At 34.1% G+C, this 14,914-nt stretch overlaps 1 protein-coding gene and 1 long non-coding RNA gene across 3 annotated transcripts in view; one reads left to right on the forward strand and one right to left on the reverse strand.

Moving 5' to 3' along the window:
- The first annotated feature begins 4,377 nt into the window (after window positions 1–4,377).
- Window positions 4,378–14,914, forward strand: part of mpped2 (metallophosphoesterase domain containing 2b) — a 44,181-nt gene continuing 33,644 nt past the window's right edge. The window contains exons 1-4 of one of the 2 annotated variants that reach the window (NM_200042.2): window positions 4,378–4,648; window positions 7,186–7,410; window positions 9,979–10,160; window positions 12,184–12,409. In NM_200042.2, the coding sequence (NP_956336.1) occupies window positions 7,283–7,410; window positions 9,979–10,160; window positions 12,184–12,409 (536 nt within the window). In that variant the 5' untranslated portion in view covers window positions 4,378–4,648; window positions 7,186–7,282. Of the gene's footprint in view, window positions 4,649–7,169; window positions 7,411–9,978; window positions 10,161–12,183; window positions 12,410–14,914 lie in introns of both variants that reach the window. The other variant, XM_087310458.1, reaches the window with a different exon arrangement.
- Window positions 7,051–14,914, reverse strand: part of LOC137489337 (uncharacterized) — an 83,862-nt gene continuing 75,998 nt past the window's right edge. The window contains exon 4 of the long non-coding RNA XR_015526363.1: window positions 7,051–7,443. This is a non-coding gene — a long non-coding RNA (uncharacterized LOC137489337). The remainder of the gene's footprint in view (window positions 7,444–14,914) is intronic.

Below are 14,914 nucleotides of genomic sequence, written 5' to 3' on the forward strand. Positions count from 1 at the left end.
GTTTACTGTTTACTGCACTTATACAGTATGATCTTATTTTACATCCCTAATCCTACCCAATACCTAAACCCATCTACTATTTTACTGACTAATAATAAGCAGCTAATTAGTTAAAAGTTTGTTAATTGTTAGTTAATAGGTTGAATTGTACATTAAATGAAACTGTGACCTTATTTTCTAATAATTCAATGGATGAGAGTCAATTATTCCACTTCTACTATGGTTACCACACATAAAGACACTGTTCAGATTTTAAGACATTTGTCTGTTTTTTGTCTTAAAACTTCTCCTGTACTGTATGTACACTGTTAGAATTTTTTGTGAACAGTACTTAACTGTAATATGTAATATGAACTATTTTACTGTATGACATTTATGCAGTGTTTTACTGATTTTTAAAATTGTATTGTGGGAAACATCCTCTTGGCACCATTAAAGCAGTATTCTTAAATTTCCTGTGTATCAAAATACAGTAAACACAAATGAGCGTGAAACTTGGCCAATCATGAAAAATACAGTAATTTATCGTTCGGACCATTTTACATGAAATAGATAAATGGACAATGAATTACAAGTTATTTTTTATTGTATGGAAAATATATTACAGGTGAGAAGACTACTGTATGTTTTACAGTAAAACTGTAAATACATGTACAACAAAATAAATGGTCATTTACGACAGGCGGTTCATATTAATACACACCAAAGATGGTGTTACACCTCAGGTGTGAATTAATTTCTGATAAGTCAATGAATCAGAGTCAGTTACACTTATACTATGGTTACCACACAAAACGACACTGTTCAGATGTTGTATTATAAGACATTTGTCTCTTTTTTGTCTTTAAACTTCTCTTGTGTGTACACTGTTAACAATGTTTGTATACTACACAGTGTTTAACTGTAATATGAATTGTATTTTGCTGCATGACAGTTATGCAGTGTTTTACTGTATTTTAAAAGTTGTATTGTTGGAAATATCCTCTTTGTACGTTACATTTTTTTAAAGTTCCTGTGAATCAAAATACAGTAAACAAAAATCATAAGAAATAATTTATCGTTTGGACAATTTTACAGTAAATCGATAAATGAACAATGAATTACAAATTCATATTTATTTATTATTGTATGAAAATATATTACAGGTGAAAGGACTAAAACTACTGTATATTTTACAGTAAAACTGTAAATACAGTTTGTAAAGATGACCAGAAAATACTTTGTAAAGACAAATCTGTAAACACATTTACAACAAGATGGATGGTCATTTACGACAGGTTATTGAATTATTAGGTATTAATGCACCTGTACGGTGCCGTTTCACCCTTAGGTGTGCAGTAGTTTCTGGTTATGGAGCAAAATCCGTTATTATGTTTATACTATGGTTACCACACACAAAGACACTGTTCAGATGTTGTATTTCAAGAAATTTGTCTTCAAACTTATGTGAGTACACTGTTATTTATGCAATACTGTATGTTACTGTATTGTAAAGTTGCATTGTGGAAAATTGGCACCATTAAAACAAAATTTTCTGTGAATCAAAATACAGTAAACAAAAATAAGCGTGAACTACTGGATATTTTACAGTAAAGATAAACAAATTTGTAAATCAACAAGATAAATGGTACTGTAAATATTAATTACAAGTCTGATAGAACATTTCTGAAAAAATGCTGGCATTACAATACTGTAAGAATTTCGAAAATAAATCTATATTTTTCTTATAAAATTTCCCTCAAATAATTATTTGGGGGGGGGGGGGGGGGGGGCAACTTTCTTTTACAGTGAATCCACTTACATTTGTACAAAAACTTAATTCGATTTTTGTTGGGACGACCTAAATATATTGTGTGGAACCCTGCATTTTTTTTGTGTTTATTCAGCTTCTTCTTTTAAAATTTAATGCATTTATAATTCAAAGTGTTTTGCAAAGCATTTAGAAAAAAAAAAGGGGGGGGGGGGAATATAATATACAGTGGTCAAATACAATTAAATACAATAAAAAAAATTTAAAGTTATAAATTGATGAACATATATGTAAAATATTTCTTTATAATGAATTTCTTGTTGTAATTAAAAACAGCATGAACTAAATGAATAACCGATTATGTAAAATAATGCAAAATCAAAAAATCCCAGTTCCAGCTTTATATTCTACAAGCAATTATTTTGAACATTATATTCAATGTTGTGTAAACGCTGAGGTGATCCACCGAGTGTATCCGCTGCTTCTGTATGCAGCTGTCTAATGTTTTTTTTTATTTTGGTAAGGAGTCTGTTACAGTAGTCCACCCTGCTGCTAATGAAAAATGAGTTGCCTAGAGCTCTGTAATGTTGACACAGCCGCTGCTCTTATCAACCAGATGTCATGCCTGCATTTATGAACTCTATAAACTGATGCAGATTTATTAGCCATAACAATTATTTCACTGATAAGTGAAAGTGATCGTTTTTGATGCTGTGTTATGATTTCTTAAAGGCTGTAGTCAGTGTTGGTGCAAATATATTTAGCACATTAATTTGCCATATTGGATGTAACTGTTATATTTATTGAGAATTGAAAGGCACCGTTCACTGTAAAGCTGCTTTAAAAGAATAGAAATAGCCATACTTTATAGAGGAATTTATTCTTTAGAAATAATATCAGTTTCTATAATTATTATTATGTATAAATATATAGTTAAATATATATTGGCTATACTTATTTGTTTTGTTTTTTTAACTTTTGTTGCTTTATTAATAATAATTGAATAATCTGATTATTTACATGGTAATAGTGAGAAAACTACTCTTTGTAAATCTTAAAACAATTTAACAGTTTAATTTAAAGGTTTTGTTTTATTTTGTGTTTTCTAAATTATTACTCTTATTATTATTACTTTTATGGGAAGAACATGATTAATATTATTTAAGATACTTTACATACTATTTTGATAGTGTTTTTAATTTACTGGTGCTTTAAGGCATTATTCTTAGCAGAAAACACTTTTAGTGTAATGTTTAATATTTGTGTTTAAATAATGTAAAAATCAATCATTTAATTTAGGAAACATTATCAAGTTATACCAATTAATGTTTATTCATTGCTTCATTTCGCTTAGTCCCTTTATTAATCTGGGGTCACCACAGCGGAATGAACCACCAACTTACCCAGCATATGTTCTATACAGCGGATACCCTTCCAACTGCAACCCATCACAGGGAAACATCCATACACAATCATTCCAATTAAGGGTTATTGTTATTCTTAATTAATGTTTATTTTTCAAACAATTGTTTGCTTTTTGAATATTTCAATATTGATATTTTTTAGTTTGTGTGTGTGATATTTGGAAATATGTTATATGTGTAGGCCTGTATAGCCAGCATATTAAAAGGGGTAGTTCTTTTTTCTCAAAAAGTGGACCTTTTTGCAGTTATCCTCCTCAAATGATGAGGTTCAAATGCTGCATTTTAGTAACATTTTAAGCATACATTTGTGCTGGATTAGTTAGTCGGATGGTTCTCATTACCACACTTTTTGATGCAACAAAAATACTTACTACATTTTTGTCAAATTTCTTATCTTACTATTTTTTGTTTACAAAAATGTATGTGTATTTAGAAATGTGCATTTAAACTGGAGGTTGTTACAGTTTATATATTATGTAATGAGATAAGAATTAAAAAATATGAAAAAGTACTTATTTTTTAAATGCTAATGTATTATCTTTATCATTAAAAAAGGGAATCTGTTAAAACTTGTTTTAAATTAAAAACTGTAGTCTATATGCAAATAACAAACAGGCCAGCTAATTTCCTCAGTCAGAATTCATCCATTTAAATACTCTTTTTGGTTATTTTATTGGTTTTTCTTCTTAAAGCCTTCTTCTATTGGTTAGTTTCACAATTTATAATGGCATACTTACACAAATGTAATAAATGAGCTTATATAGGGGCCAAAATCTGGACTTTGTCAGAAGGGGGTGGGTCTTCGAACCACCCGATGTCTTCTGGCCTTTCTGATTTATACATCTTATTTTATTAATATGATAATCCATATGCAATTTTAAATAACATTTTAACATTAAACTATTTAATATAATATAAAAGCTAATAATTAAGTATAACAGCATATAACTCTAATCACAATTCAGTAAAATATGCTGTTTTCCAAACCAAGATAAACAAAAAAAATAAATAAATAACATTAACTTCAGCTGTTACTAAACAAATTTAGACCACGCTGAACCCAAAATCCCACCATTCTCCCTCACCACGCGTCTGTTTTTATTGTAAAACAAATGCAAATCAAGCTGCAAAAATCATTGGCTGTCTGACCTATCTCGTGCGTTTCCGGTGAAAGGTGCCACCCAATGGCTGTCCGTGTCTTACCCCTCGATTCCGCTGCACTGCTCTCTGACCCCAGTGGCAAAGCGCGCTTACTGCACTCGTCTCTCTCGGGCTCCCCCTCTTCTCTTCTGTCTCCCTCCTTCCTTGGCTGTCGCATTTCAGTGAGAGTGCTGGAGGAGAGAGACCCTGGGGGTCGAAGGTTCTGCCCTGCCCGCCGCGACCCCAACCCTTTACGGCTTCCGAAACATCCGATGCCCGCCGCCTTTGACACATCAGCGGACCACCTCCAAGCGCTTTTGGGCCAAAAGAGAAGGTACACACAAGTCGCTTTTGAAGAAGCTCGCTGGGGGGAGAAATAGCGAGGCACAAAGCGGTAGCTGGGTGTCATGTTCGAGGGAAACCACTTTGAGTTGAAACGTTTGTAACGTTACTATTATTTGTTAATACAGCGGATATATTGTAACATTTCGCGGCGATATATTGAAATATTTTCGCGCCGTCAAGTTTCTGTCGCGTTTGCCGTCTAAATGAAAGAATTCTGCTGGTATTTAGTGTTTTATATGTGCTCCTGCTTTGTTTTGTGCCTTATTTCAATGATCGTTTTTGATTCCGCCGCCTCGATAGTAAGCAGGACAGATTTGCGTTAACGTTAACCGCACGATGAAAAATAGACTTTCCTCGTGCAGTCTGGAAACTGGGTTTTGTTGACAGATCATTATGGAGTCAGAGGCTGATGGTCTTTAAGTGTTATTAATGTGCTCGGTCTGAAGTCGTCCGGGGAGGGCGAGCAAAGTTCAAGTTTATGGCAAAAGGTTAACTTAGTTAGCCCGCCCGAGACTGTGAGCGTGAGGCGGTGCAGAGCAACAAAATAGATGAAGGCAGGTAACAATGAGGGAGATTTAATAGCCTTGTTTAACTGGGCATTATTAAAAGCGAATTGCGCTTTTGTCTTTGTTATAAAGAAGGCTGCAGCATTGTGGGAAAGCTCCATTTGACAGTTTGAAATCCACATTGCAAAAGCAGGAAGAGCAAATCTGAGGTTTGCAACCAGGGCCATAGAAAGGATGTAGAACATGTAATCATGTACATTATAATTGAAACATTGATTGTTATTATTACACAGTGCATGCTGGTAGGGAGGTAAGAACCCTTAAGACTACATTGTGTCTTTCTTCTTTCCATTATTCTTTAAATCTGTTTAACACATTTTAATCTGTTTTAATCATTGTTATTTTTTTTTATTTTCTTATACACTTGTCTATTTTATTTCTGTTTATGTAAAGCAATTTGAATTGTCACCGTGTATAAAATGTGCTATTTAAATAAACTTGTCTATAGAGAATTTAAGATTTTATTATTGACTTGATCTGAATTCATTACCGTTGATTCCATAAATTAGTTGGCTAATACATTTAGCCTCTGTGCAACATATTTTAACTATCTTTAAGTTGTCTGTTATATACATTATTTCTTAGCAGTTCTTTGTTTTTCCAAGCAATATTTTCAGAGACTCTGTAAATTCTGGCCATCTATCAAATGTTTTATGTTGTCCATATAAAAGTATGAACTGATAAACCTCTAACTTGTGTTGGTATAAAAAAATAAAGATTTACACACTTGTCTAGGGGAAATAAAAGGACATGTTGATTGAGAAAAAGGATATGAAAAAGGAAAAGATATTGTAATATTTTTGCATTTTCATGCTAAACTTTTCCTTGTGAGTGAACTAAAAGTTTTGTGTGTGTTATTTTTTGCCAGCCATCTCATATTTTTACATCAACATGCCCACTTTGGTGTTTTTTATTATTGAGCTCAATTATGCTTTTCAAGTATATATAAATTATTATAATTTATAACAGATATGAACATTTATAGTAAAAACAACTATACTGTGATTGCTGAATATTTATACATTCTCACTCGATCATTACCTTGTTGTTTAATTGAATTCGGATTTGTATCATTGCAATGAATAATTATAAAATACAAATGAAAATTTATGCAACTTTACGTCTCCTAAAATGTCTCAGGTTTTCTTCATCAGCTAAATCAATGAGACAATTCAACAACTAACAGCATTTTAAAGAATTTATTAACACATGTGGCTTTAATAAAGTGAACTAATTGGTCTATGGAAGAAACAAGGGCTGCATGATATTGAAAAAATTTGACATTGCATTATTTAGTTTTTCTGCAATATATATATTGCGATATGAATTTTATTTTACCAGATGCATTTGATAGCTCTATTTGGTAAGATTTCATTAATTTAGATTGATCGGGATAATCAAGTCTTTTTCTATGTAGTGCGTTTGCATAAATGATAATAAACGACAAAATATATAAATACACAGAGCAAGATAAAAGTGAAATAAACAGCACTCTGTGGTTTTCTGAGTCCAACAGGAGGTACTGAATCAAACATAAAATAACATGGTCATTGTGTAAATTATTTAAAATGAATAATATATTTATAATTTTAATCAATCTAATCATGTGATGTGACTATTGCGGATGCACACATTGCAATATCGTTGCTCAAACGATATATTGTGCAGCCCTAGAAGAAGCTGAACTTTGTTTATGAACAGTAAACAATAGTTTCACTTCATAAGACTACAGTGTATCATCAAGTATTAATTCTGTTTACCCTGTATATGTTTTTTTGACCCTCCAATTAGCAATTGTCTTGAATTATGAATCACCACAGAACATAATTTTGGCAAAACCCTTCTTTAACATTCTACTTTAAAAAAAAATCCTCAATGGCCTGAGGTTGAGCAAATTAGCAGAAAATCTTAATTTTTGGCTGAACTGTCCCTTTAACATTGCAGCTTGGTGTCTGTGTAGGTGGTGACTCAGATTCAAGCCTCGGGACTAAAGGATGCTTGCTCACCGGATCTCCCCTGTTCCTCTGTGACCTGCTCATGCCCCAACCAGAGGTGCCATGGCGCGCAGAATATCCTCCCAGGGGAAGGTCACCATCTCCGTGGATGAGTACAGCTCCAACCCGACCCAAGCCTTCACCCACTACAACATCAACCAAAGCCGCTTCCAACCCCCTCACGTCCACATGTGAGTGTCTGTGTACAGTCAGTGTTCCTGTAACTGAAACATTGATTTAATTGATTGATTGAGGGCACGACAGAATGCTGACAGCGACGACATCTGGCATCTTTTGTCTCATCTTGCCCGCCAGGTGATCGGAGACTCCTGCGGCTTCACTTCTGTCGTAATGAATTAAATTGACCTTTTAACTTAATATTGTTTGCAGATTAACCATTTTAATGAGATTTTTAGGGGGGCATAGCAGAGTTTAATAATGCTCTGATGTCTGAGATGAATCCAGGCTCGTTTCGGACTGGCTATTTATTAGTTCTTAATTTCCTTTATGGCTTTTAGTCTGAAACCAGTGCAAACGATCTGCCGTTTTTAATCTCTAAACAATCCACAACTGACACTGTAAAATTAACATACAGTTCATTTTCCACAAAATATGATCTTTTTCAGTGCTGTGACACAAATAATCATCATAATAACATCCAAAATAAATTAACACAATGTGTGTGACCTATGTATAAATGCACACACACATATAATACAAAAATCTACAAAAAATACATCTTTATTTTTATTTAATGTGTTTATACACTATATATATTATAAATAAACATTTTCTCAAATACGCATGCATACATAATAAATACACACACACACACACACACACACATTTAAATGGAAAACTACTTTGGGTGTGTAATCATGTGACCGCACTATTTAGCATTAAAGCATCTGTGCCCACATTTCATTGTGATCACAATACACATGTTATAGCTAAAACAGTGAAAGATGCGCCTCGTGTTCTTGTACTTATTAACCAGAGCGGGGTCAAAGGTTAGTTGAGTTGATTAGCTCTATAACAATAGCTCTTTGACCTCAGGGTCAGAGCTCACCTCTAAAGAAACCTGATTATTGACTGATGCTGATGATGGCATAATGAGGCCCGGTGCAGATACTAAAGAATGGACCAACCTTATTAGCCGAGCATTTGCTGATTCAATGGTACCATGCAATTAAAGGCCCATCAGCACAAGCAAAAGGGATCGACCAGTATGCATGTGCCATTGAATTGCTTTTAGCTTAAGTGTGGAAGAAATGGCTGTTTGTCGTTAAATTCTAATATGTGAGCTGATGCAAAGTGCACTAAAGCAAATTAGCAGTTTTATCAATATAATAAATGCTGTAAAACTGGTAGACTGTAGCATGATTCATATATATTAAGTTCAAAAACAGGATGCTCAGTTTTACATGTTAAATTCATGCCTGCATTTCAATGCAAATCTGAGTTAAGATTTTTTGACCGTTTTATTTCCCCATACAATGAAAGCCTTATATTCTATAGACAAACAAATGCTTATTTATTTAATTCTTGCCAAGGTTACAGAATTTTCTTTTACCATTTCACCTAATAAAATTCAACTCAAGTTTATTTGTACTGTATAGCGGTTTTCACAATAATTATGGTTTCAAAGCAGTTTTACAAAAGGTGCATATTATTGCATTACAATCAAATTCAGAAAAGATAAGGTTATTAGATACCATCAGTGGTGGAGAGAGTACTGAAAAATCATACTCAAGTAAAAGTACCGTTACTTGCCCAAAAATCTGGTGCAAGCAAAGAATCTGTTGTAAATATTACTCAAAGTATGAGTATAAAGTAGACCTTTGAAAAATACTCAAGAGTAGTGAGTATTGAGTTTTACGCTGTGAAAGGCGGATGTGTTTACATGGAGTTTGTGCATGTGTGTGAAAACATAACATTCTGTAGTGCATTTAGTGATCGTTTAAGGCCATTTGCCGATTTCCATCACTATACAGTAAACATCCTTCATCTTCTCATCAGTAATATACAGGGGTGCCAAACTTTTTGTTATAAAGGGCAAAAATCCATGCTTGATTGAGAGCTGTGAGCCGAAAGTAAGCATCACAGTCTGTATTACATTAAGGTTGAGATAGGTAATTTCCTAATTTATTTCATAAAATGTAAAAATAAATAGAAAAAATACTTCAACAGTATGTACTAATGCATTTAAATTTTTGGAAAATGTATATTATTTTAACTAACCTATTATAATAAAATCATACACTTTATAAAACAATTGAGTTCAACTCCATACAATAGTAATGCTGAACCAGTCTTTGACTTAGTTTGCAAGCTGATGTCTTTTGCTTTGTACCCTATTTGTTGTGACAGTATGTACATTTACAAAAAGATATAATTCATTTACAACATTTAATTTAAACATTTGATTTCAGTTTGCTGTAGTAAAAGATGTAGTAAAAGTACTGATACTGCACTGATACTGCACTAAAACTCAAGGGAAAATAAAAGTACACATTTTTAAAACTACTTGGTAAATTACAATTCCTGAGAAAAACTACTCAATTACAGTCATTTGAGTAATTGTAATCTGGTTACCGTAGTTTGATTAGTTGCTAGTAACTTTAACTAATTAACTTGTAACTAATAGTTTTTAACAGTTGGAGTTATTATATAGAAACATAGTTAACCTGCATTTAAAAGTAATGTTTACATATAGTAAACGCATTTCTTCTGAACAAACATGCTCTTTACATTCATAGGGTAGAGCCGCTTCCTTACGATGCACCGAAGTCTGTGGGTCATACGCGTTTTGTCTGCGTCTCAGACACACACTCTAGGACAGATGGAATCCAGATGCCTTTCGGCGATGTGTTGCTTCACACGGGAGACTTTACTGAGCTCGGCCTGCCGTCTGAAGTGAAGAAGTTTAATGACTGGTTAGGTAAGTGCGCAAAACAGTCCTTTCACCTGTGCTGACAAACACTTCCCCTGCTGTCAAACAAAAGGTCAACAGTGATGGTCTTTAAGTCACATCTACCATAACTGTGTGTGTGTGTGTTTTTTTCAATAGTTAATTCATAGTTTCATTCATTCATTCCATTTGTTGTTGTTTTATGCAATAATTTTGTCCAGTTCAATTCAGGGCAATTTGGGCAGTGAATTTTCCCCCTCTCTTTAGATGTTTTTTATTTTTATCTTCCCTCATTCTAATTTTTTGTCCATTCATTTTCTGCATTCTGTTTTAATGGTTATATAATTTTAGATTAAAAAAACATAGGAATTATAGGTCCCTAAGTGACCTATTTTAAGACAAGCATATCAGTGTTATATATTTTGGCGTCTCAGTGCAAAAACTGTTGTTAATCTGCAATATGAACAGCATTTCTAGCTGGTAAGAAGGCTTTTGCTTTTATTAAAGGTGAAGGAGGTCAGTTTGGAAATTGAAAAATGCCCATCTGTTGGCTTTACTAGGTGCCCTTCGGTCTGGTTTGTTGGCCTCTGCAGCAATCCACTTTGATGAAATCAAGGTTCTTTAAGGTTGCTGAGGTCAAAAACATAGTTTATCTGGGGAAATCAAAGTCATGCTTCCTCCTACGGATGGCAGCCAATAAATAAAGTCATTACATTAGATAATCTGTAACTTTAATTCACTTTTACATACACCTTCAAAAGTGATTAGTTACTTTAAAAAAATTGAGTAAACCTTTTGCCTTAAAAGCAACAAGTCGATTTTACTTGAAGTCAGTAAGTCTATTCACTTAACTTTAATAATATATTTTGGCCTGTTTCCACTGAGTGGTACATTATGGTTCAGTACGCTTTTATGCAGGTTCCACTGTCAAAAGGTACCAAAAAACGAACCGTTCCATACCACTTTTTGGGTACCCTTTCCAAAGGATACCCAAGACAACAAAAGGGTAGCAAAAGGCTGAGCTAGAAACGCAACTAAACTATTGGTATAAAGAGAAACGTCAGGAGAATGAAAACAAATAAAGCTCCATTTTTAAATACACAGCCAAGACATTACATCGTAATAATGTATACATATAATAACAAGCCATGGTCGACTCAAGCTCAAATAATTATTTTATGATGAACAAATAATGATGAACAGCCACAAAGCTAGGAAGAACAGAATCTGTGTGTGTCCTGTTGTTGTTTGAGGTCATCTAAAAACGTGAGTGTTTTAACTTTCTCCAGAGAGCTTGTTTGCATGCTCGCCATGTGTCTATATTTGAAATAGCGAACTTGAGCTGATGATGATAGTAACATGCACATGATTATTAAAGTGCTTCTCGCATCTTTTCAGAAATGGACAAACGCCAGAGTAAAGTGTGAAAAACAAGGGAGCGAATTATTCTTTTAGCAACCAAAAACATGAACAAAGTGCCATGTTTAACTATTATCACTGCCTTTTGGACTACTATGAACTCGGAATGATGGAATTACTTTTTATCAAGATGTTAACCTTAATGGCAGATTAAGTACTATTTTGGATTATCATTGATCTGCTGCTATAATCAAAAATATTTAAAGAAAGTTTAGTTATTAACATTTATATACAAGTAGGACTATATATTTGGATAAAGCATCTTTTTAGAATATGTGTGAACGACCCGTATAGCTTTACTTTGACATTTCCTCAGGCGAGAATAACATTGACTGAAACTTTCACTTACACCATGCTCTCCTAAAAGAGTACCATTGGTACCAGTATCATACCGAACCAAACTGTACCGCTCAGTGAAAATGAGGCATTCAACTTTTATTAAGTTTATTAAATAATTATTAGGCAATGAGTTTACTATCTTTTTTAATGTAAAGTCAACTAAAGGCTTTTTACAATATAGTAGGTCACTAAAGAATGCCTAACATGTCACTCCCTATGAATATCCACAAGCATAAGCGTTTTTATACATCTGCTTCCAATGTCTGTCATTCTCATTACGCGTCTTCCCTTACAGGCGGCCTTCCCTACGAGTACAAAGTTGTCATCGCTGGAAATCACGAACTTACCTTCGATAAAGATTTTATGGCGGAACTCATAAAGCAGGATTACTACCGTTTCCCCTCAGTGTCCAAACTGAGGTCTGAGGATTTTGACGACGTTCAGTCCCTCCTCACAAACTGTGTGTACTTACAGGACTCTGAGGTCACCATTAAAGGATTCAGGATATACGGGGCTCCCTGGTAAGCATTTCTAAATCCTTGTTGTCATTGCTACATTTGTCATGCATGAATATTTTGTGGGTTATCGAGCATTTGAATAGGATATTCAATGGCTATTAAAATCAGGCTTGGTTTCTGTAGACTGAACTATAGATGATAATGTATATTATAAATAAATAAATTAGACTTGAGATCATTAGACATGATACTTGTTCAGAAAGAGTAAACTATATTTTCTGATAACAGTGTTAGTCGACAGTTTCTGTTTGCTTTTCTGAAGGCTGATGTAGAATCAGTAGCTGCATTAGGATTAATAAAAGCTCCATAAATCACAGTCTGCACTCAGTGTATGTACTAACCATATGCAACACATGTTAAGTGCGTTAGTCAGGTAACAGATGGCCAATTCACCCACATTAAGTTACTGTTTGATTAAATGGAATCAAATAAGGTTTAAGGCCCAATCCCAATTCTACCCCTTAAGCCTGGTTTATACTTCTGTGTCGAGTGATTGGTATGACCCACGGCACATGCCTTGCGCATTGTCGTACATTTATACTTTTGCATGCTGATTGTTGCTCTGCAATAACACTTCCTAAAATCTAACTGACAGTATTTTTTTATTTTCCTCTGTGTTGAATTTTTTCACTTGTGTTTAGTTTTTTCTGAATGCTACTTTAATGTAGAAGTAGCTCAAACTCACTCATTTTGAGGCAAGAACCGGGGATGTGCAACAACTTTAATCATAAGGTAAACACAAAACAAAACTTTCTATTTGGACCTCCGTCACGGGATCCTACACTTGTAAACACTCGCTTCAACGGGTTCGTGCGGCTCTCTGACCCACCCACACTTGTCAGCGCTACCAAGCTGACCAATCACAGTGCTTGCACTACTTGTCGTTGTGGCATTCAGTTACATTTTTTTTAAAAAGTGCGTGATGGCCATGCAAGGGCTATGCGTCCACACGCAGGCTGCTCCGGAGCATACGCTTGCCCTTGACGAAGAAGTATAAATCAGCCTTTAGCCCTCCCCCTTACCCCTACCCCTCATTTTGCGTGTTCTCGTAAGGGGTAGGGGTGTCCCAATTTTCTTCAACTTGAAGGTGTAGGGCTTAGGGGAAGGGCTAGAAAGCCTTTGAAACAGATTTTGAAACCAAGGGGTAAGAAAATTTCCCAGAGTACTACAACAACAGCACGGCTGCACACAAAAGTAAAGAAATGCACAAAATAGTATTTTTTGTCATTATCACAAATCTTTACAACAAACAAGCATATGTTTTAATACATTCATAACTGCGTTCGTGTTCGTCTAAAATAAAAACTGCTACAAAAATAGAATTGGGATTGGACCTAAGTCTCTTGTATAATTTTTCACAGAAATTTTTTGCTTTAGGGATAGGTGAAATCATATTGAATGTGTGATATAGTGGTAAAATGTGTCAGGAATATCGAAAACAAAACTTCCCACGATAATAATGATTAAACCTAAAATTTGGAAGCAGTTTGGTCTGGCTGTACAGCTTAACAAAAATATTTAGATGAAAACAATGTATTACTATAATAGTTTTACATGTATAGGAGCTTTTTTACAGACTGGAGACAATTTATAACATCAGTCAACTTTTGGAAAAAACTAGGGACGATCGGATCAGGATTTTTGCAGCTGATACTGAGTACTCATTGTGAAACTCATTGTAGGAGAATAAATTAAGGATGTACATGTAATAGTTAGAAGCAGCTTTAAAAAAAATACATAAAACAAAAAGAAGAAAGTGGTAAGAAAAATGACTGACAGTGCAATTTGGAATCATTGCTCACGTGTTGTAGCACTGTGGATGTAAAACCTGAGTTGTAAACTAACACTTGTGATTGGTTCGTGAGATTGGTTCATGAGAATGGCCAGATCATCAAGTACCGATCGAGTCTTCAATTGTGATTGGGGGCCGATACCGATTTTTGTTTTATCTGATCGATCGTAGCATCCCTAGAATTAACTTTTTTTTTTGACCCAACATATTTTTTAACAGCTTTATATCACAGACGAAATCATACTTTTTATAGTATTCTAGACAGCGAAAAGTCGAAATGTAAAATTCAAAGGATACCGATAAACCATATGATGGCAAAAGTGTTTATTTTCTTCATATTTCTTTAGTTTATTTTATAATTTTTTTTTACTTCATTGATTGAGTGTTTCTAGTTAATGCCATTAAAGTTCCAGTATGGATGAAATGGATTTTAAATCAAACTTTATTTACAATACCCTATTTTTGGGTAGTAAATGAATAAATAAATGATAAAAATATAAAAGACTTTTCAGTTTCAGGACAGAGAGACCTCTGTTGACCTGGGTCATGTTAGACACTGTTGTACTCTGCTCCGCGGGACATGAGACATGTTCTCACTCACTACAGATACTGTTACACACACACACACACACACACACACACACACACACATTCACTCTCTCTCTCTTCCAATCCATCTATCTTTCTCTGTTTCTCATTCCCCACACACAGCCATC

This window comes from Danio rerio, chromosome 25, assembly GCF_052040795.2.
Source record: "Danio rerio strain M-AB ecotype USA chromosome 25, GRCz13ab, whole genome shotgun sequence".
NCBI lineage: Eukaryota > Metazoa > Chordata > Actinopteri > Cypriniformes > Danionidae > Danio > Danio rerio.